At 35.2% G+C, this 22,973-nt stretch overlaps 4 protein-coding genes across 5 annotated transcripts in view; 2 read left to right on the top strand and 2 right to left on the bottom strand.

The window, feature by feature from the left end:
• Nucleotides 1-2,490: 2,490 nt before the first annotated feature.
• On the top strand, nt 2,491-3,676 carry LOC111337156 (guanine nucleotide-binding protein subunit gamma-e). The gene is made up of 2 exons (XM_022943395.2): nt 2,491-2,668; nt 3,426-3,676. Exons 1-2 carry the CDS (start codon nt 2,580-2,582, stop codon nt 3,529-3,531), a joined length of 195 nt encoding a protein of 64 aa, XP_022799130.1. The 5' UTR covers nt 2,491-2,579; the 3' UTR covers nt 3,532-3,676.
• Nucleotides 3,677-5,742: 2,066 nt separating this feature from the next.
• On the bottom strand, nt 5,743-9,160 carry LOC111337154 (uncharacterized). Of its 2 annotated transcripts, XM_022943391.2 has the most exons (6): nt 9,027-9,160; nt 8,600-8,698; nt 7,334-7,426; nt 7,123-7,158; nt 6,352-6,498; nt 5,743-6,142 (listed from the first exon to the last, which is right to left on the bottom strand). In XM_022943391.2, the coding sequence occupies exons 3-6, from the start codon at nt 7,416-7,418 to the stop codon at nt 5,883-5,885; spliced, it is 528 nt and encodes a 175-aa protein (XP_022799126.1). In that variant the 5' UTR covers nt 7,419-7,426; nt 8,600-8,698; nt 9,027-9,160; the 3' UTR covers nt 5,743-5,882. The 2 variants fall into 2 exon arrangements, with proteins under 2 accessions (XP_022799126.1, XP_022799128.1); XM_022943393.2 differs by lacking the exon at nt 8,600-8,698 and having other exon boundaries at nt 9,027-9,159.
• A 1,122-nt stretch (nt 9,161-10,282) lies between these two features.
• On the bottom strand, nt 10,283-13,379 carry LOC111337153 (uncharacterized). Its single transcript, XM_022943390.2, has 5 exons — nt 13,264-13,379; nt 11,692-11,784; nt 11,269-11,304; nt 10,958-11,104; nt 10,283-10,736 (listed from the first exon to the last, which is right to left on the bottom strand). Exons 2-5 carry the CDS (start codon nt 11,774-11,776, stop codon nt 10,318-10,320), a joined length of 687 nt encoding a protein of 228 aa, XP_022799125.1. The 5' UTR covers nt 11,777-11,784; nt 13,264-13,379; the 3' UTR covers nt 10,283-10,317.
• A 37-nt stretch (nt 13,380-13,416) lies between these two features.
• Nucleotides 13,417-22,973, top strand: part of LOC111337152 (intraflagellar transport protein 70A) — a 13,679-nt gene continuing 4,122 nt past the window's right edge. The window contains exons 1-20 of the mRNA XM_088735336.1: nt 13,417-13,578; nt 15,080-15,145; nt 15,270-15,340; nt 16,053-16,113; nt 16,256-16,337; nt 17,417-17,469; nt 17,709-17,777; nt 17,947-18,013; nt 18,288-18,392; nt 18,559-18,617; nt 19,120-19,189; nt 19,443-19,492; nt 19,859-19,921; nt 20,186-20,234; nt 20,559-20,599; nt 20,886-20,951; nt 21,248-21,301; nt 21,558-21,623; nt 21,698-21,774; nt 21,997-22,066. Of these exons, the coding sequence (XP_088591462.1) occupies nt 13,525-13,578; nt 15,080-15,145; nt 15,270-15,340; nt 16,053-16,113; nt 16,256-16,337; nt 17,417-17,469; nt 17,709-17,777; nt 17,947-18,013; nt 18,288-18,392; nt 18,559-18,617; nt 19,120-19,189; nt 19,443-19,492; nt 19,859-19,921; nt 20,186-20,234; nt 20,559-20,599; nt 20,886-20,951; nt 21,248-21,301; nt 21,558-21,623; nt 21,698-21,774; nt 21,997-22,066 (1,293 nt within the window). The 5' untranslated portion in view covers nt 13,417-13,524. The remainder of the gene's footprint in view (nt 13,579-15,079; nt 15,146-15,269; nt 15,341-16,052; nt 16,114-16,255; nt 16,338-17,416; nt 17,470-17,708; nt 17,778-17,946; nt 18,014-18,287; nt 18,393-18,558; nt 18,618-19,119; nt 19,190-19,442; nt 19,493-19,858; nt 19,922-20,185; nt 20,235-20,558; nt 20,600-20,885; nt 20,952-21,247; nt 21,302-21,557; nt 21,624-21,697; nt 21,775-21,996; nt 22,067-22,973) is intronic.

Genomic DNA, 22,973 nt, shown 5'->3' with positions numbered 1-22,973 from the left:
CAATGCCAGAGTCATGACTTTAAAGTTCGGTTCTTGGTTCAGTCTAATTTAAATTCAACAATGTCTTCGGGGAAGAAGGTTACCGCAATACGAAGTCATTCGTCGTGTAGCTAGTCTTGTCACCCAGACCTACATTTCACTGAGTGACAGATCTTGGTGCGAGATAACTGAAAGTAAAGAATGCGTCTATACTGTCCCAGTTCTCCCAGTTTCTGCTTTCACAGGAAGTCCATCAAACATTTTGACACATTAAGGAACCGCTTCTAATAATAATAATATATTTATAGAGCGCTTTAACTATTGATCAATATTCAAAAGCGCTGTACAATAAGAATATATATCAAATAGACCAAAAATCACAAATTAAAAGTCTTTTTAAAGAGAAAAGTCTTCAGTCTTTTTTTAAACATAGAAATACTGCTACTAGATCTAATAGTCAGCGGTAAAGAATTCCATAGAACCGGCGCAGCGTGGGTGAAAGCGCGACCCCCAAATGTGCAGCAGTTGACTCTGGGAACTGACAGAAGAAACTGTGATTAACTAGTTTTATAACCGAAATGATATTTTAAAATTATGTTTAGAGGAAATTCTGGATCACAATTTAATAACAAGACATTTTATCAGAAACTTCTAATATGGAATATCAAGTCCAGCAGCTAATTATGTTTTATCAGAGCAAGTATGTAACTCAAAATAAAGAAACCATCATGCTTTCTGACAATACGTCTATAATTAGGATTGATTTCGTTTTTCCTTTTATGAAGATCACTCTTAAAGAAAAAATAGCAAACTTTTGGCACACATTACTTTTGCTCAACGAGTTTTCCTTTACAAAAGACTGGGACAGAATACCTATGACGCATGGGATCTGGGGTAGAGACTGGTTTTATGACCGAAATGATATTTTAAAACTATGTTTGGAGGAAATTCTGGATCACAATTTAATAACAAGACATTTTATCAAAAAACAAAATCATGATAACTGGGTTATTCATCAAGTACCCTTTCTCATTTTTATTTCTTTTTTATTTGCATCGTTTTTCTGGCGTGAGAATAGGTGTTCTGACGAAGCAACGAATAAGAAACGTGGAAATAGACATATCCTAATTTCAAATTGATTTATTTTTAGCAATAAAAGGAATTTCAATTTCCGTTTTTTGATGATCGAGTTGTAAACGACGAGTGTTTTGATCTTAATCATGATTAGATCACATGTTTTCTAACGAATTAAATGCAACACACCTTAAAAGAGCAGAATTATTATCCGTCGGTGGAAGGGAAAAATTTAAAACAATCTAAAGGTTAAGTCCCCACTCATAATTCTTTTCATTTCCAGTAAAACTGGAACTCAGGGAAGTGCCTCAGTCTGAGTCTTCCACCGATTATTTAACTATAATTGTTACATAAATAATCTAATCCAATCAAATGGTAAGAAGAAAATAATGAAACTGTCGCCATGATGGTTTATTTCCGTTAGGCAAGCGTTGTAACTGTCTTTTGAATTATCGACTGATCTCTGGAGTGTGTCGTTGATGGAAAATGTAACAAACCTAAAAATTATGGGTAGGAAGACATTCTCGCAACTTTTCATCACTCTCGCCGTTGCTTCGTGCATTTGTCATTATTGTTGTTATTTAAAACCCTTTGCTGCCTTGAGAACTGTTCGGTAATGGATTGTAAAATAACTTAGAATATCACCCAATTAAGGAAAGAAATAACTTTAGATTACCAACATTGGCAGAAAAATCACATTGCGATGTAGAGATTAAAAGTACTTTAAGGGATTCTTTTTAAAGGAAAACCGGAATTCGCTATTCATAAACTAATGTAGTGGCAAATCAGACCGCTTTTTTACATCTTCGAACTGTTTACGTAAATAGCAACACGGTATATTTTCTTTTCTTCTTTTCTTAATCGCAATAATAAAAAATGTGTTGATGTCGTTAGCCGGGGTTTCTACCGAACTGCAAAGAAAAGTATTTTAAGAAATGTTTTCGTGTACGGCATGCTAAAAAGCACGGAATTGCCGATGGTTTTCAACCATTTAAGGAAGAGAATTATCTAGATCGTTGGCACAGCGACAAAATATTCCGGAAGCATTTGACGACCAGACTACCAGAACTTTTCTACAATAGATGCAAATACACTGAATAAATAAACAAATTGACCAGAAGACCTGAAAATGTCTTACATATATGTATATCATATGTAAAATGGTCATCGCTGGAGTTTCGGTCAAAAAAATTTAACGTCACATTGAGTTTCAGGGAATTGTTGCAAGCAAATCGAATCATATCCGTATACATTCAGCTTACGATTTACTACAGCAGAAGACCTTCAGTTACACCTGTAGCTATAGATTACCATTCGTTTGTCGTTGATCCGCTCTCTGATTGGTTCATTTTTCATGTTAATTGCTCACTTTCGTTGACTTTGTCTGTGCTGCCCAATGAAACAGCTCCGAATTAAAAACCTTTGCATGACCATCAGGCATAACAGAGAGCGACCGTGAAAGAAGATCGAAAGCTGAAGCGAAAGACAAGCTTCAGGAAGCTTGTAAAACAACTTTCTGGTGAACTATGGACAGAACACAGATGTTGAAAACCGTGGAAAGCTTGAGAGATCAGCTGAGAATTTCGCGGTTGCCGGTTTCTATATGCAGCAACGAGTAAGTATACCATGATCTTGTCATTTAAATTTGTAAATTCACAAGTTTAAATCATGAAGCGAATATTAATTTGGGAGACGGTCCATAACGCCGTTTATCGTTTTCCTTTTAGATTTTCGCCAAAAGATTATGCCTGGAAATTATTTTTTGCGGCTTAAATATCCACAAAGTTTCCTGCAGCGAATGTATTTGGCTAAATAGTGTGTTTTTATTTATAGAAGTAAGCAATTTTATGGGCGGTTTTTTCCGACGGCTTTAACATTGCGAAAAGCCTAATCTTGACTACGACTGAAACAAAAATCAGTGTTCAGAGATTCAAATCAAAATGTGTGTGTTATTCCCAAGAAAACAATTTAATTTTCCGTCTATTTTTTTATTTCTCTGGTTAAATGAACATGTACCCTTTATCCTTAAATCAAGGATACCACAAGCTCTACTAGGAGTGAATCCTAGCTGCAACCTGCGTTAACAAAGCCTCTCAAGAGACAGGTTGAATTTACTTTTTGTTTGTGAAAATTGTGTTTTGCCTTGAAGCTCTCCTTGAATGAAATCCTTGAAGAGGACAGCTGGAAGATATTTTACTCTACCTGAGAAGAAAACCCATCAAAGAGACCTTCGTTTTCACCGGGCGCTTCTCATCGACACGTTCGAATCGCGATAATATGAATCCTTCACGCGCTTTTCTTTAGAACGGGTAAACTTTATGATCTTTTAGCGATACAGTGATTGACACTTCTTCTTTAATTATTCCTTTCAGGCTAAAGGAGTATTGCACACAAAATGGCACAAAAGATCCCCTTATTCATCCACCAGAAAGACGGGAAAATCCATTCGCGGAGAAACAGAAATGTACCATACTCTGACGAACCAAAAAAAAAAAGACGAGCAAATCGCCAGAAGAGAGGATAGACGTTTTCTGTCTCAAATTAACGAATTTTTAGCCAACTATTGCATTGTTGTTATTGAGAAGTTTTTAATTAAGCTGAGGGTGGACAGTCGGTAACGCTGGTTATGCATTAATGATGATCTGAGAGAGAGATCTTTTATGTGACGACCCCGATTCTCAATGACGAGTCATTGATGTCCCTGCATCCATCCTTGACATAATTGAATATAAGATACATATGCTTGTTTTACTGCCCTCAGCTTTTGTTTGTTTTATATACCTTCATTGAATTACGGCTGAATTTGAAATTGTTTCCATCCTTCATGTAAACGGTGGACATCTCGTCGATTTTGAGGAAAAAAGTGGTCGATGTTGTTCAATATTGAAAGGAAAAAGATCTAGTACCTCTGAAAACTTACCACGAATATTACTTGGAGTATGATTTAGAGTAATTCTTATTCTGAAAAAAAAAATCATTGTGATGAACATTTCACTAAATTCAACATCTTCAGGTTTACATTTCAATTTCATAACTATTTCAGCTCGAAGTTGGGAATAATTTTACGAATAAATTCAGTTCACTGAATCAGGGTTAGTTTTTCATCATTACAATAACAAAAGACATAGGTATGGTTTTACGGCCATTTAAGAAAAGTAAGTGATTGTAATAAGCAGTACTGTCTAGACCTTAAATACGCTTCGGTCGGTTCCGGCAGAAATATCAAGAATTGCTGGATTGTAGCTTCAAGTTATAACGTCAGGTAACAAGGCAGCAGCGAAAATTAGGCTACATGCGCCACCCAACGCGTGGTTATGACTACAACGTAGACAAAACAGTACCTTTTTGCAGCTGGCGCTCGTCCTGGGTTTTGAAGAGTTCAAGTTCGATTCACGTAACGTGATCATGCGGATATCGCTATTTTTACATTCGAGGCGTTAAAACCATATCATCGTTGAGCCCTCTTAGAATCATTTCCTACGCCAGACAAAATTTTCGTCTTAAGATGCGCTTGTCACCTTAAGGTTGGTGTGTAATAAAAACGGAACAATCCTACACAGAATCGTCAATGAGCTTACATGCAGTCCATGAAGTTTTAAGGAATCTGTGGAACATATGGTTCCAATCATCATAACTTTACTGCTTACACGTTTTAGGTTCGTGTTGTGACGTCGCAGTAATGTTAAGTCCGCCATAAAATGATTATGTGAAATTACCTTCTCCACTAAAGTATATTTTGGTATCATCTCGGAATATCTTACAAGACTAATTGCCGACTATCAAATCAGTCAGTTTTATTAGAATAATTCTTACAACCTCCGGTTAGGACCAATTACTTCAGCAAAAAAGTACAAGTTAATTCTAAATCTCTACAGGATGGGTGACTTTTAAATAATGTTTTTGCATTTTCACAAGCTAACAGAGGCGAAGGAAACTCGGGGAGTCCGCGCGAAAGAAGAGAAAATGAAGGAAAAATGAAGCCTAGCTGATCTGCTGGATTTTAATAACCGAAGGGGAAATTCTCTCAACTGAGGCGGTAAAATTTTAAACAAGTGCAACTAAACTGGTTTTACTCGTTTAAATCACTTCCTTTAAAATGCCAACTGCACTGCAATCAGAAATTTGTGACAAAAAGTAACTAACAGTATAGCATTTTAGTGACATTGTCTGCTGAAGGAAAAGGCATACTTATCGCTGAAGGCAAAAATAAAAAAGTGTAGGAATAATTCGCGGCCTAACACACCTAATCATTCTGGGAACGAGGGCAGTCCTCGTTGAATGGGAAAAGTTGCCGTTAATATTTCTCTTATAGGGAACAAAACATTAATTCGGTTCTCAGCATCTAATCGTCATAACATTAAGAATACATTAGGCTAAGGTGAATTATAACTTAAGATAAATTTCTAGAAAATTTGCAGGAAAGAGTCAGTTTACATGAAACCAACGACTGGCTGCAGCGTAACGGCGGGAAATTTCTCAATCGAGCGATACCCATCAGAAAGTATGTAATGTACTTTCGTCGTCAAAATGGAACATCAGCTGAGAAAACTAAGAACTGCTCTTGGCTCGTCAAGTTTGCGTTTAATGTAGTATGCAGGTATATTGTAGGCATTCATCAAACGTGTTGCAAGTTGCCGCAAAACACTGGGTAGGGAAAAACTGCCGTTTAACCCGTACAGTGCACTGTTATTACTTGCAACAGTTTTTACTTTTAAACGATGATTTCAAAAGGAAATCTCGTCCGTATTACTCGGCAATAGTAAGCCAAGAAAATCCCCACCTACAAAGAAGTATTTCAATTTTCTGGATATAGTTATTTTTTGCTTCAACTATAATTCAGTTTTTTCTTTGTAGACAACCTTGTTATCTCCCGGGTGGCCTCCCTTCACATGCTGTTGTTTTTGTGATTTAATCCGTTCCACCAACTTCGCTGTGTCATGCTTGGAGCGTTTCTGAAGGGGATCTTTTGCTTTTTTACTTCTGTCTACACCTTCACATATCTTGCTCAGCTTGTAACAAAACTCTTTCTCTGTGTTAACGCTATCAACCCCTCTCAGGTACAGCTGTTCTATGTCTTCTTCATGTTTCCCTGTTAAAAAAAAAAGAGGTTTGTCTTTATAAAATTTCACCCTTTCACAAGCGACGATTTTGCTACTGATTAATTGCTAAAATGTTCGCCAGCCAAATTTTTTCTGAATTTTTCCTTTTAATAATGCACAATCTCACGGATGTTGTTCAGGATTATTTTGCTAAGTTAAAAGCTACAATCTTGTAACTTATAATTCATCTATGACTTACCTATTAAAAATCTGCAGGCTTTGACAAGAGTTATTGGTGAATATCCATACTTATTTAAATGTTTTGATCTGCAAACATCTTCTATTGCCTCTACCACCTGTAGCTCTCTGGGGTCTGAACTCTTTTTTGCCAAAAACTTGTCCAGTTCTAAAACAAAAAGTATAGAACATTGTCCTTTTCTTTTACCCATGGTGCCTCTTTGTATGAAAAATTTGTGGAAGAAGGAGGGCCAACATCCAATTCTGTTTTCAAGATAAAGGACCCCTAACTCAAATTTTCACTGCATGCAAGTAATACTTTTCCTGACCTAATTAATTTTTTTATTAAATTTGTTGTAGACTTGAATAAAATATGATGAAATATGAATAAATTAGTATCATTTAGTAGATGCAGTAAATTGTACATGTTTTTTGAAATTAATTTGTATCAGAAGCAGAGTGAAGATTATTGTTTTTTTTTTAGTCCTGTACATTAAAATATTAATTAAAAAATGGTAATCATGGAAAAGCTAGCCTCTTAAAGCATATCAGTGTAATTGAGTCATCTTTAGTTAGTATATAATAGAGGAAAAATCAGTCATATGACATAACTGTTGCACATTACTTGGTAACATTTTGTCCCTTGTAATATTTATCTGGTGGTATTTCCCAAAGGTTAAAATTTGATCAATAATCACTGAATTTTGACTGGTTAAGTAACAGATCAAAAATTGTAAGAAACATACAGACCTAAAACAGTTAACATAAAAAACAAATTGCACTGAAAATTTACCTTTCATAACAGCGCAACAACTCTCACAATAAACTCCTGAGTATCAACATAAAAAAAATTAATCTCAACGAAAACTCAAAATGAGAACTAGATCCAAGTATGGTCAAAAGTAAATTTTGACTGAATAGCTATTTATATTAATGTATTTTCAGGTTAGATTAAGATTTTCTGCTTACTTACTCTGAAAGGAATTTAATTGAAAAGCACAAACCTTGGGATATATCTGGAGGCAATATCAAACCAGATATGGGAAGGCTCAGCACTACAACCAAAGTTATTCTACCTAGAGTGAACATTTTTAAACCTAAAAAGAAAATAGACAGAAACACAAGATGGCAATGATGCTATGATCTGACACATACTATTGGATTATTAGACTTTTAGCCTAGATGTTAATTTCATTTGGGTTGTACATTTTGATTCAATTACTATTAAATAGTTTGATAATGAAATTTATTTTAATATATTTTTCAGTAATTTACTCAAGTATTGCAATGTTTCACATTTCCTAGTTTTTGTCCTTACTGACAGGAAAAGAAACCATTAATATATAAAGTACTGTAAGACTTTAAATATTGCAGTTACAAAGAAAAGGAAAAAGATAGATGAAACAACAAAAAACAGAATAAAAATGCTACAACGTTACACAGAAACTTTCTTCTTATTAATTAGAAATGAACTGCTTGGAATATTTGCCCACCAGCTAAACCATAGGGCAGAAATGCACTTGCCTCTCTTTTTGTGTTTAAATGCACATAACTTTGAAATAACTTTGAAATATATGATGTACAAGAATGTGAGACAATTTTTCTGCAAAACTCTCATCAAGCTAATACTTTAAATACTCTATTAAGCCCCCTCTCTATTAAGCCACCCCCCTCTAATAAGCTCTTCCCCCTCCTTAGAGGAAAAAATTTATTAAGCTTCCCCCCACCCCTCCACCCCAAAAATTTATTCAAGAACTGTAATTTTAGTTTGTCATTTAAAATTGATCATGGTGATTGATTGATTGATGTTATCATGCTGGCATCAATAAAATATGATTTACAAGATGATTATGAAAAATCATGCAACTCATTTGACTCTGCCAATTTGGTAATGAAAAAAATGTAAAATGAGAACAATTTTTGAATAAATACTGTACCTCATATCCTATTATATTCTGGTAGCGAACATTGAGCTAAATTAGTAAGCCCCCCCCCTGCAAAGTACCTGAAATAGATAAGTCCCCCGGGGAACTTATTAAAGGATTTACGGTACTTTGTTGAGTCGTTTTCCACAAAGATAAGAAAGCAAGTTTGAGTCTAATACTGACATAATCGAAAAGTTGTGGCTTACAGACTTAAGAGCACACGAAAATTCATGGTCCATCATACCTCTTTTATGTGAAGGGTCGAATGCTATATTTCGGTAGCAGTCGACACACTCTCAAAATTTATGCTCGTGCATAAATAACTAATGTACGACTGACTCTCACCTGTGATAATTGTGCCCGATGGCTAATAGGTATAGAATAACGCAGTCTCCTAAACAACGGGGTCTTTTGTAACTTCAAGCCGAGCTTTGAATGAATTACCTTTAGGAAGATTATGACAAAAAAATGACTAAAATAAAGCATAAACATGGTTACTAACCTATTTCAAATTAAAATCAAGGGTAGATCTAATGTATAAATACCGGAAAGCCTGTGCGCACTGAACTCGATCGCGAAAGCTGATAAAATTGCAATAACCTAGTCACAAGAAAAATGACTGAGGTCGATCGCGAAAGCTGATAAAATTGCAACAGCCTTAAGTCACAAGAAAAATGGCTGAGGTCGATGCTGACCAGCCTGAAACTCAACCTCTATCCCTTGGGACTGTGAATAGAGAAAAAACTATTACAAAGAATAAAGTATACAATACCTGACTGAAAACTATTTCAAGTGCGATTGAAAGCAGGACGAAGTGACATTCCGGAAGGAAATGTCACAAGCAAAGTACCCTACTGGTTTGAGACCGCGTTGCGTTAGTTACTTGATACGTTAATTGAATTCTGGTGGTTGCCGAAACTCGGAGTGATCGATCTCGGTGTGATTCAAGTGATCACGGAAAATGTCTGGAAATCATCCAAGGTACGGCTTCCAAGACCGCGCAGGGCAGAGAACATCCAAAACATCACCGAAAGTTTTTCCATTTCCAAACGTACTCCTCCCAGCCAGCTTCAGGATTCCATGTCCTACTACTTTATAAGCCAACTCGATTTTAGGGCTTCGAATTCGCTCGTTGTTTCTGTTGTTTTGCCGTCCACTCATGATGTGGGCAAAATTCGAAGAGGTCAACGGAAATGATGTAGTTCTCTCATTAGGAATTAAACATTTATTTCATTTTCAGCTTTTAATTTCCATATCGTTTATCATTATGATACTAATCAACTAACGAGACTCTTTACGATGCTTGATAATTATCGTATTGTTGTATTGTATAAATATCTTTAAAATTTGCAGCTTGAAGATATTTCTACTTGACCCGCATTAATTGTCAGTGAGATGTCACATCTCATTATGAGCCTCTCATTGGTTGCAGTATCCAAAGAAAATTTCACTGCTAGACACGATATGTCGGTCAACACTCAGTTGACACTTGGTTGACACTCGCTTGACACTAAGGTGAGAGTCTATAGTTACCCAGTTGAGAATTGGTTGAGTGTTAGCTGCTGTATTAGCTTATGTACATCTCAGCCAATATATCAACCAGCTATCCACTGAGACTTGACCCAGTATTGGCCAACTATCAACCGACCATCGACCAAGCGTCGACCAAGTATCAACCAAGTGTCAATTGAGCAACTGAGTGTCGACTTACCATTGACCAAGTGTCAACTGACTGATGACCGACACGCCGACCAACACATCAGCTGAGTATCAACCAACTCTCAACCGTTATATCAACCCATATATAGTTTTGCACTTCAAATTGTACATGGGTGGATACACATTAATTCACCAAATGTGCTCCAGGTTACTGCAAGACTTTTTGCAAAGCAGAACTTTCCTTTACCTAGCATGAGACACATGTGGTAGTACCTTGTGCCTTTTTCTTACTTGATGGAAGTTGTTTCAAAAGAAAACATTCCCTGCATTGCTAAGCCTTAAAAATTCCTGCGTATATAGAAATATATATTAATTTGCTAGGTGGACTAACTTTTTGTGTTCAACTATAATTCAGTTTTCACTTCAAAAGATTTCTTATCATCCTCTTCTCCAGCTTCACCATTTTCTTTGTCTTCATTGTCTCCTTCCTCTTCTTCTTCTTCCTCATCATCATCCTCATCATTTCCCATGCCACCTCCCATCCCCTCCTGTCCCAGTTGTGATTTAATCTGCTCTGCCAGCCTCTCTGCAGCTCCGGGATCATTAATATCCACATTCATGCGGTGAATACCATCATCATCTTTTGAAGCTGATTCAGTCTTGACCTCCTGAGGCTGATTATTGAAACGGTAATTAAGGGGTTCTTTCTCTTTTTTACTTCTATCCACACCTTCACATGCTTTGGTCAGCTTGTAACAAACCTCTTGTTCCGAGTTATTAACATTGTCCATCAACAACTGTTCTATGTCTTCTTCATATTTTTCTGAGTAAAACAAAAAAAGAAGCTTCCCATTGAAAAAAAATTAACCTTTTCACTCCCAACTCATAAATATCAATTTCCCCTTCTCTCTAACAGACCTTATCTATACTTTAAGCTCTCAATAAAATGAGCCTATAATGATGACTGAATTTTACACTTTCAGTTTTGTAAAATATTACCACAGTTGTTGGAATATTTTGCTCATGTATTTAGTAATGACTTACCTATTAAAAATCTGCAGGCTTTGACTGTAGTTGGTGGCGAATAATCATATTTTGAGAAATATTTTGTTTGGCAAATGTCCTCCATTGCTTCTACCACCTGCAGCTCTCTGGGATCTGAACTCCTTTTTGCCAATATCTTGTCTAGCTCTAAAACACAAAATAGAGACCATTGTGTTTTTTCAGTTTTTGCCTAAGTTACTGTTGTTGCTAAATGAAAGTACTGATGAGAGTTGGTGGGCTAACAGGTAATTCTCTTTCCAAGATAAAGGACTCCTGTAATTGTAAAGGACAAAGCTTTACTAAAAATGTACCTTTCATAACAGCACTACAGCCCTCACAAAAAATTCCTGAAAAAAATGTGATGACAACAGAAAATCAATTTGGTAATTCTCCATCATTAATTTTAATTAATGTGATCTAAGTATGGTTAAGAGAAAATTTGGGCTTAATACCTTTTTTTTTTTCAACAAATTTACCTTGATCTTAGGTTGTTTCATTTTGTCAGGAGTAAAGCTAAAAAGTGATAATTTTTTGGCATGGATTCAATAAATATTAGCATGCAAGATCTATTGATGATTCAAGGAACTTTTGAAGGGTTTTCCAAATAATGATCCAAGCAGAGACTGGCTGTTTACCTCAATAGTATACATATGTCTTGAGGTTACTTTTTTGGATAACATTTGACAGCTCTTTTGATTTTAATGGATCTATTTAAGAAAGGTTTAAGTACACACCTTGGGACATATCTGATGGCAATTTTACTCCAGAAACAGGAAGGCACATCACCACAGCTAGTGCAATTCGACACAAAATATACATGTCTGAACCTGAAAAATACAAACACAATGTTACATTATTTTAATTTCTACATGTTCTGATTTTTTGCCAGATGTTCAATTTTATTTAATTTAACAACAACAAACATATGAAACATATGTATGAACTGCGGTTATGAAACGTATATGTGCACAATCCTTCGCAGTAAAGCACTATTTGAGCAATAGTGAAAATCAGACCTGAAAAAAATTTCAGGCCTGTACGGGATTCGAACCACTGACCTCTGTGATACTAGTGCAGCGCTCTACCAATTGAGCTAACAAGCCAACTGGGAGCAGGCCATCAAATTAATTCGACATAAACCCGTAGATGATAAATCAAACAACAACAAACATATGAAACATATGTATGAACTGCGGTTATGAAACGTATATGTGCACGATCCTTCACACATATGTACAGGCCTGAAATTTTTTTCAGGTCTGATTTTCACTATTGCTCAAATAGTGCTTTACTGCGAAGGATCGTGCACATATACGTTTATTTAATTTATAAATTTTGCTTCTGTCTTCATTTAGCAGTTTGATTCTGAAATAATTTTGTTTTTCATTTCTTTATCAAAGCAGTATAGCATTTGATTTTTTTTCTCAGAATTATAATAAAAAGTAACACATACAAGTTACTTTGAAATTCAATAGTTTAAATCAAATCCATGGAATGTTTTCTTATCAGCTAAACTGGCAGCCAAAGTTAACCAAATTCTTATGTTATAGCTAAATATCAGGAGAATTAAATTACTTCAAACCATAATTTAGATGTAAGCAAGTATACCTTATATATTAAATCATTCAAAACTTCAGTCTCACCAAGACTGTGTTAACTACCAAATAGATAACACAGTACAGATTTGAAAGCAGATTCGAAATGATTAATAATTGAAAACTTGTGGCTTACAGACTTGTGGAACACAAGAATTTAAAAGTAATTCAATTTAAACCGACCCTTATGAACTTTTGAAAGTGAAATAGGTCGAATTGTTATATTTCAGAGATGGAATCACAGTAATGGTCACCTACTCAAAATTTCTTTCTGTGCACTCATCGGATAACTATTTCATGAGTAAATGTAAATGACACTTAGTAAATTATCTGCTCTCCAGCCAATGGGTGTAAAACAACGCAGCCTTTCAAAAACAAAATCTTCATCTGATAGATCGTGAATCCAAGCAGCTTTAAATTATTGACTTTTTAGACGTTTTGGAAAAAAATACAAAAAACACGAGGATAGTAATCACCTTATTTCAAATACAAATTATGGGTTGATCCATCGATCAGAAACAAGAAAACAAGAAAGCTTGTACGCATTGTACCCGAGAGTAGATGAGGAAAATTATTTGCGAGCGGGTGACGAATCATGTAGTCCCGAAAAAAATATAAAGCTAGATTTATCGTGCCTATAAAATTTAACGTCTGTCCCTTAGGAAATTACAAGAGAAAGATGGAAATTAGAAAATGTAAGTTATACATTACCAGCACGAAAATTACTTCAGTTGCGATTAGAAGCGGGATGGGGTGACAAAGAACCAACAATGAGATTAATTTATCGTGAATAAAGAATAAAGAAGACAAATTTGACCAGGCGTTCTATGTACTTTAATGCGATGAACTGGTGTCTAGTTTCAAGTTTCCAATCCGGGCATCTTGATTTCATTTCGTGTAAACATTTGTTTTTATAGCTTAAATTTGACGCGAAATTCTTTATTTTATGCCGTTTTAGGCTAGGTTTTCATCATGGCAGGTGCACAAGTGAAAGAGGGTGAATACACAACCACAATTTATGGAATGGTGAGTGGTTTTTACCAGGAATGTATCATAGTAAAATGATGGTCTGTTGTTTATAGTGGTTGCTCGGGAACAAACAGAATTTTGTCAATTTCGGTGGTAACACTAAAAATTTAACTGAATTACTCCATATTCTTTTGAATAATGGAGTTTTTTATATTGGTGTGGTATGAGTAAACAACCGCACCAAATAATGTGCGTTTGTCCCAATAAAAGACGGAGAAGACTGATATGTTGAATAACTTTCAAGTCTTGTAACTTTGAAAGTACAATCTACCTCGAGAACACTGAAAATGGTTCTTATCTGCCGTAAACAGAATGATGTATTTAGAGTGGAAGTTAGAGTGACAAACAGGGGATATTCTGGTCAATTCTGCATGGAAGATCACTTGTTTGGATTAAGGATATATTAGTTCTGTAGCAAGGTCTTATATTGCTTTCTGGCCTCTGTTGTTTGAATAAAGTTTAAAAATAATAATAATAATAATTTAATATTTATATTGCACAAATTAACATGTGGATATGATCAAATGCACATCACAATACTTTTCAGGGGACTTTGGCCAGACTGCATCAGCAGTTTACAAACAATCGAAGGAAACGTATTTGAAGATGCCCCCTCCCCCCAGTTCCCAGAGTAAACAGGCCAGACCACATCACAGTAATCTCGTGAGTGGGTTCTTTAATGTCCCCTGCCTAACCAAATTAACTAATTAATAGATGCAGGAGACGGGACCTACGGTTTATTCGTCCTTATCCGAGAAGACTAGAATGTCTATCCATTTCTTGATATTATAGAAAGGTAGTGCATTCTCCTCAGTTATTTTAAAACCTTGAGTGTTGGTCCGGCCGGGGCTTGAACCATTAACCTCAACCTCCCGCATAAAAATCCAGCTGTCTAACCAATTGAGCTAACCGTGAGGGTATACAGGGCATAAATCACTTACACCCCTGGTCCCAGTTGTTCAAAGGATATATGATATTATTAAGAACTAGATCATTGGATAATGCAATTCAAGACTTTTTATTGGCTTAGCCATTATGGTATATCAGCCAATATACCATAATCTACAAATATGGCAAGCGTATGTGTCACATTAAAATTAAAAGGGAGCTAAAAATTGAATAAAATTCAATTTAATTTAACGTTTTTAATAAAACAATTATTCCACTCGCGCTTGTTGGATATGAGATGATTATAGCCAACGAGGCGCTACGCGCCTCGTTGGCTATCTATCATCTCATATCCAACACGTGCTCGTGGAATAATTGTTAATTATCAATTGGATAAATCTCTGCCTTGCACTGTTCATTTTATAGTCTGAATTGTGGGCACTTATCAGGAGGGAAGTATTTTTTTGTTGTGGAGCCAGGTTAATTTAAGCCCCTTGACCCTTTGTTTATATTGATTAATTCCTTGGACATCCCCTTCTCCTTTCCAGGAAGTCACGTAAAGAACTGAACTTGTTGAAACTAAATCTGTTTTGATTAATTTGTGTTTTAGATAAAAAACCAAAAATTCCATGAAGCAATACAAATTCTGTCACAGGAGTTGGAAAATCATCCCAAGGTAATGTTATTGCTGTCACTAAGACCCTAAACTTCTAACAATAGTAAATTCAGATAACTTTACAGAATCTGTCATTAATGCATTATAATTATACTGATTGAATTTTCTATTGCTTAAATTTCAGTCCAGAGCAGCCCTCTCGCTGTTAGGCTACTGCTACTTTCAGGTTCAAAGTTTTGATGTAGCAGCTGACTGGTGAGTACTCTGCCAAGTTCTGCTATTTCTTAACCCTTTACACCCTAACATCGGCATGTATATTCTCCGTACTGTTCTCTATACATTTCCTTGGGTGCAGACAAGGAGAATTTGTCTAACAATCAAGAGCTTGTTTTGTTGGTGACCATTTCCTTTATTCTCATGACCGTAATGTGTGATTCAGGGATGATATGTAAGGAGAAATTAGATGCTAGTTCCCCTTAGGGCTCAAAGGATTAGACCACCTGCTACACTTGAATGCCTATCTTCGTCTAAGGTTTTCACGGTTGGGAACAGAATTCTAGCACAATATTGATAATAGGGGTCAAAAGTAAAGTGATGAGTTTTATCTCTTGCTATTGCAGTGAACATAATTTAAACTGGGTTAAGACCTCATTAGTATGGAGGTGCTGTCAGGGAAAGGCTTGTTGAAAGAATAGTCTGAAAGACTATGCTTTGAAAATCAAGAAACAGTTTAAAGTTGATACATAAGCACTATGAAACTACTGACCTGTTTAAATATTTGACACAGTCTTAAAAGGTTTCAAATGAATAAATTAAAGTATTTTCTCTTTTCATTCATTTCCTACCTCTGTTTCAAATTCGTGATATATTGAAAGTGTATGTCTTGTCTTCATTAAGCAATCAAATTGACTGTAGCAGTTGCTAACAATGTATAACATTGTCAGTAATGGTTTAATCTTGTTTCAAGCTATGGTCAGCTGACACAGATTCACCCAGAGGTTGATGAATACAAAATGGCATATGCTCAGGTTTGTGTTACTGGCATTGAAGCATGATTTCAGTTTGCTCAACTAGAGTTGTCCATGTCTTAAGATATTAAGCAGAATCATATGGTCACAAAATTTTTAGAATTGTATTCATGACAATAATATATTTTTATTCCTTTTGCAGGCATTGTATAAAGCTTTTATGTATCCAGAGGCAATGAAAGCTACATTTCAAATTGAAAATCCCACATATCATGGAAAGGTACCTAATACTGTCTCCTTTTAAATTTGAATTAAAAATATTAGAAGTCTGCAAGATGGAGTGTTTTTTGTTCTTGTGGGACTGAAATAATAAAATTTCAATGTGTAAAATGCTTTGTACCAATAGTTGTAAAAATTTAATATGATTCTGTCATAACCTTAGTATTTGTATATTGCAGTCATGGTGTGCCTGTGTGTTTACACACTTACACACTTTACACACTTTATTTTTCTTTTTCTTACAAAATAATTTAGATTATGTTGACCCGCAGATAGCAAATTTGCTATTCGAGGCGGGTCAATCATCAACAAACATTATTTACAATATATAAAGAAAATTAAAAACTAAATAATTAGATATTGTTAAATTATAAAAAGAAGCATAGCTGGCAAATACATCAATAGTTGTTCAATAAAGTATAGAAGCAAATACATTAGTACTGAAAGCAATCGGATCAATTTGTTTTAATTATGCAGTCCTTAAGTTTAGAGGAGATCTTTTCAACATCAAGATAAGAATCTTCATTATCTAGTATCTGAAATAAAGACGTTTTAATTTGTTTATTAAAGGAATGTTTTGATAACGTTTTGAATTCTTTCGGTATCTTATTCCAAATTTTGACACCAACACGCGAGAAAGCCTTTTTTTGTAGGTTAAGTCTAGAGTACTTTGTACTAAAGAGCTGCGATTTGGATGATCGAGTATTGTAGGTATGAATATGAGATGTTTTAGTAAATAGTTTCAAAATATTAATGGGAGCCCTCTGGTTGTGCACGTCAAACATAAGTTTACTTACGGCTTCATAATATAGGAACGTAACAGGCAGAATTTTTGCTTTGGCAAATAAAGGGATGGCATGCTCTCTTCGATCGGTGAAATAGATTAAGCGCAAAACTTGCTTTTGAAGAACTAAAATCTTGTTTAAATAAGCATTTGACGCATTGCCCCAGGCAAGGAGTCCATAAGTTATATAAGGTAGAATTAATGAATTGTAAATATTTACAAGGATAGTAGAGGGAACGAAGTACCTCAGCTTTGCAATATTTACCTGTGTAATGTTTACCTGTCTCTCTGTGCAGGTACTGAAGCTTCAGGCAGCTATCAAATATGGTGAAGAGGATTTGCAGGGGGCAAAGGTGAAGCACAGCAACAAATTAAATTCATTTGATAACTAACTGTTATGTGACCCAGACAACTACCTGCCTGTGTCAAACCTTAATCGAATATCAGGCTGAAACTTGTCCCAGTCCAAACACAAATTAGAGTACTTTGAGTATTGTTAAAGTTTTCATATTCAGGTATAAATGGATTTATCACTGATAACTAAAATAACTTTAGTTAAAAATTGATCATGGAATATGGATGTTAATTTTAGAGTATGGTGGAGCAATGTGCTGCAGATGATCCTGACACTGAAATCAATCTTGGATGTCTTCTCTACAAGGTGATGACATGTTTTGTAATGAAAATGTTAACACACAGTTCAGTGCACCTTTGGATAACTAGTTAGCATTACTGACATCCAGTTTAACCTTAAGGGGTTATTCTGTTGTTAATAAATTGTCTGTTGCCCGAGACCTGTCATCAACCAACATGAATATTATATTTTACAGGAGGGAAGGTATGCAGAAGCGTGTCAAAAATTTCAGACAGCAATGAATATACTTGGCTATCAACCAGGTAGGAAATCTCTCTTTATTTTAAAGTGAGAGAAAAGCAGAAAGGAGAGTTGAGAAGGGGGGTGTTTGTTAAAATTTTGAAGGACAGTTGTGAATTTAAAATATTGCTTTTTGGACAGAAGTTGAATTGACCACCTCAGTTGCTGCTTAGAAGATTGCTGACGTTACTGTAGTTTTAATCTGTGTGGCAGAAAACAATCCAGTTCTTCAGTTGCTAGCAGTCTATGTTCCTAGTCATTCACATACTCATGTAATGTTTACTCATCTCTTTTTAGACTTGTCGTACAACATAGCACTGTGTTTCTACAGCTTGAAGCAGTATGCACCTGCATTGAAGCATATTGCTGATATTATTGAACGTGGAATCAGAGAGCACCCGGGTAAGATCGATCACTTTATTGCTGGATATTTATTTTATGTAGTTGGAAATTGTACTCTTGGCTGAGATTTCCCAGTTTTTACTTGAGTGTGTTTTTTTTTCTGATCATGACTATAATGTTGATTTAACAATATTCTCAATGTGTTTATGCTGATATAACATTTCAGAACTTAGTGTTGGAATGACTACGGAGGGTATTGAAGTCAGAAGTGTGGGGAACACCAAGGTGAAATCATCTAAAAAATCTTCATTAAAGTTTTTTTCTCTTTCGTGTGGATTTTTTTATAGTTGTGGAGGGGGAATAGACCCAATTTATGTTAGGAGGAGGTGGTTGGCTCTATCTTTTCTCTGATGGGGAGGGGGGAAGGAAAGGTTGAGACACTGGCTGGATTGAATTAAGAGCATTGGCTGCCACTAGACAAGATTAATCACCTCTTTACTCCTAAGATGCTAAGATCAATTTCACGTTAACTCTCTGATCTATAGATTTCCAATAATTTGAGCTCTGAAATTTGGTATTAGATCAAACCATGTTTTAATTTTGTTCTTGATATGAGATCACCTTTGGACATTATAATGTTCTGATATTGGAAGAATTTCTTTTGGGCACCTCAGAGAATGAAAGTAAGAAATTATAATGATGTGTTTGAATACAGTTTGCACAGTCATGTAATTATAATTCATTTGGTATGGTAATTATTTTTTAATGATATATGGCCCAATTACAGGTGTTACATGAAACAGCTTTAATTGAAGCATTCAACCTTAAAGCAGGAATTGAGCACCAGCTGAAAAACTGTAAGCTTCTTTAAAGTGTTATCTCTACTGCAGTTTTTGGTATCAAAAAGGAAATTTTTTGATTACAGACACATTGAGCTATATATGGTTGAAGATTTATTTTGTTTGCTTTTGTTTGTTTTTTTTTTTGGTTTCTCTATTTTATAATTGGTGATGCGACTTATTAAACTGGATATATTGTACAATGTTGCAAAGTGTGCACTAACTAACTGTGGATGATGGCTTATTTTGTTGACTGTTAATTTTATCGCAGTTGACTCTGCACAGGAAGCACTCACTGATATGCCTCCAAGGGCTGAAGAGGTCAGTGCACTGTCTTCACATACTTAGGAGTGATTTTGTTTGGGCTCCTCTGCCATGGGCATAGAGTTCTATTTAATATTTACTAATAATTCATTAGATAAAGAAGAGAAAATTTAGCTTGAGTGTTAAACTGTTTGAAATGAGGAATTTAGTAAATAATAATGTTAATCAATATTGGGCTTGGCTCAAGCTCATTTAACCTAAAGTTGCAGGTAATATTGTGGTCTGATGTATTTTTCGTCTGACATCTATAGATTTAAGCTATAATGTGGGTTTAGATTTTTTCTGCTATGTACAACAAACTCAATTGTGGTTTAGAAAAATGCATGCTTAGCTCTAATGACAATTTCTCTGTAAAATTTAAAGGAACTGGACCCAGTAACTTTGCATAACCAAGCACTTATGAACATGGAGGCCAACCCAACTCAGGTGAAATATTTTTTTATAATCAGAAAAGATTTGGTAGTTTACATGTATTAAAGTTCTTGTGTCTTAATTCTAGAAATTGTAATGTGTTTACAGGAGGTCTTAATGAGAGGTCAGATAGGGCTCTATGAGAACAAAAATCTACTTTCTTGTTTTTACAATACTACAAACAATAGAGGAATACAGTACACATGTAACTATAAGTTGCTGCAATGGTAAAAAATCTTGTATACAGTCAATAATTCTTACAGTTCTTTTCTCTCCTAGGGCTTTGAAAAGTTACAGTTTCTGTTACAGCAAAATCCATTCCCCCCAGGTTAGCTATGACATAACTGGGAAATAAAAGTTTTGTAAAGTTTTTCTTTTCTTGTTTTGGTTGGAATTTGGATGTGTACTGTTATCTTTCTTTACAATAGTTACTCCCATTGTAATTTGATAATTCTAAATATTTGATTTCAGTTTGTTGTTTCCTTTAGATTCCAGTGCTTGTATTTTGAAACTCTAAAATCACTGAGATATTTGACTGATAAGTAAACTTAAAGTTAACACCGTTGTAACTGCACAATACTGTTACCATCCTAAAAGGCTGTTGTTCTCATCTAAACAAAATGATATATTATTTTTCTTTCTGCTGTTATAGAAACTTTTGGAAATCTTTTGTTATTATATGTGAAATACCAGGTAAGAATGTTTGTTTTGAATATCCCAATTGAAAGTAGCTATAAGGTAGGAGTCAAGTAAGAGAGTTAGATTTCTGATTTATTTGAGGACTCAAAACAAATCAGAAAGATAGATGGGCAGACAGACAGACTGACCAACAAACAGACAGGCAGACACACTGATAGACAGACAGACAGACAAAGAGGTAGAAGGTACATGAGTATTCCATAAAACGAGTATTCCATAATATGACAGGGTGCACTAATGTCATTTGACAATACTTGCTGTTAACTTTTCTTCACTGTAGTACTTTGACCTGGCAGCTGATGTGTTGGCAGAAAATGCTCATTTGACATATAAGTTCCTCACCCCAGTAAGTGAATTAATTTGTCTGTATTTTTGTGTCTTCTCTTTCTTCCAAACCTTAACATAGCTTCAATGATTGTTTTTATACAAATTAAACATACTGGTATATTGATTAATTATTGGGTTTCTTGACTCTTAGCAAAAAAATCCCAAAATATTAGTGGATCTGAGAAAAGTACAGTCTTACTACTACTTTAGTCACACTTCCAATCTTGATTCCACTCTGTGAGTTACTCTGACCTGCTGTTTGAAAAAAGAATTACTTCATCAATAAATCAATCTGTTGTTTCATCTTCCTTACAGTATATGTATGACTTTCTGGATGCTATGATTACACAGCAAACATCTCCAGAAGAGGTTAGTATTGTAAGTTCCATTTAACCACATATTTGGAGGGCAGCCATGAAACAAAACCCAATTAGGGCTTCCAAAGAGTTTTACAGCACTAACCCATGAGCTTTTGTCATGGGTACATGTAACTATGTGATGTATTAAGTGTAACTTCAGGACTGCAACAAAATTATTGATCCCTTAAGTTTGTAATAGTTTGTTGTGATTTCATAGCCTAGCTTAACTTACTGAACTTATCTGGTTGATTTGACTTCTTTTTCAGGCTTATCGCAAGTTAGATGATATGGCTACAAAACAGACAGAAACTTTGAGAAAACTGACCAAGCAGGTAAGTGTTTGAAAAGATGGCTGATTCAATTGTTATTATAAATTATTTACTTATGTGGTCTATGTTGAATAAAGGTTCAGGAAGCAAGACAGAACCATGATGATGACACAGTGAAGAAAGCTGTCAATGAATATGATGAGGCTTTGGAAAGGTACTTGACAACTCATCATTTTTGCTTGTTTGTGCATTGTTCCCTTTAGCTGCTGTTTGGTCTTTACCTGCAGTGTTGTATAAGGGTTTGGTTATATACATGACTTTGTACATTAACTTTAGTAACTGCATAGTTTTTTTTTTTTTTTTCATTGCTGTTTGGAAAGATTGGGGAGTTTTTCCAAGGTGAACACTAACAAGAACTTGTCATGTTTTGTGGTAGGTACATCCCTGTGTTGATGTCTCAAGCTAAGATCTACTGGGATCGTGATAATTACGCACAAGTGGAAAAGGTATGAGTGAAATGTAGACAAAAAAAGTTGTTTTTGGCTGACCAGTGTCATGATGCAGTTCATATGGCATTATAAGTGGATAGAAACGTATATGTGCACGATCCTTCGCAGTAAAGCACTATTTAAGCAATAGTGAAAATCAGACCTGAAAAAAATTCAGGCCTGTACGGGATTCGAACCACTGACCTCTGCGATACTAGTGCAGCGCTCTACCAATTGAGCTAACAAGCCAACTGGGAGCAGGCCATCAAATTAATTCGATAGAGATAATTCGATGGATAGACCAATGGAATTGTAATCTGGTGATCTTGTTACTTTTTGGATTTTTCCTCCATTGCCCAATTTAACTCCTTGGTTAGCCACTTGGTCTCCTTCTAGCCAATTGGAAGTTTTTACTTGAAATTTATATTTTGTTGAACTAGTTTACTTTGCTTCCCAAAAGCCCCTTCAGGGGCGGACAATAAACTTAAACTTCCATGTAGATACTATATTTGGTCCATCTGGACCTTGGTATGATGTGATTGCAAAGATACTGTCAGTGATAAATTATGATATCTTATGCTTGAGCATGATTTTAGGAGATTCATTGCAGTATTAGCATCTTGACAGAGTTTAGCCTCTATCTTCCAAGTTTGTAGTTTTTAATCCAACGTGATTGTTTATTACCTCTTTCATGGTTTTTAGTGTTTTTCTCTCTTACTAAACTCTCATTGAAGGTTTCTATCAAGTTTAAGGTAGTCTTGTTTGTAAGCTGCTTAAAACATTTTGTATATCACGATTTCCAACTGTAACCTCTCGAGATGAAGTGAAAACCCAAATCAGATGCACAGTCATTCTAACGAGACTGTGATGTTACTGTGAATGAACAGTGACTTCATCAAATTAATTTTTGTTGATCTTTGCTTCA

This window comes from Stylophora pistillata, chromosome 10, assembly GCF_964205215.1.
Source record: "Stylophora pistillata chromosome 10, jaStyPist1.2, whole genome shotgun sequence".
Lineage (NCBI taxonomy): Eukaryota > Metazoa > Cnidaria > Anthozoa > Scleractinia > Pocilloporidae > Stylophora > Stylophora pistillata.
This window is presented reverse-complemented; position numbering and strand designations above follow the sequence as displayed.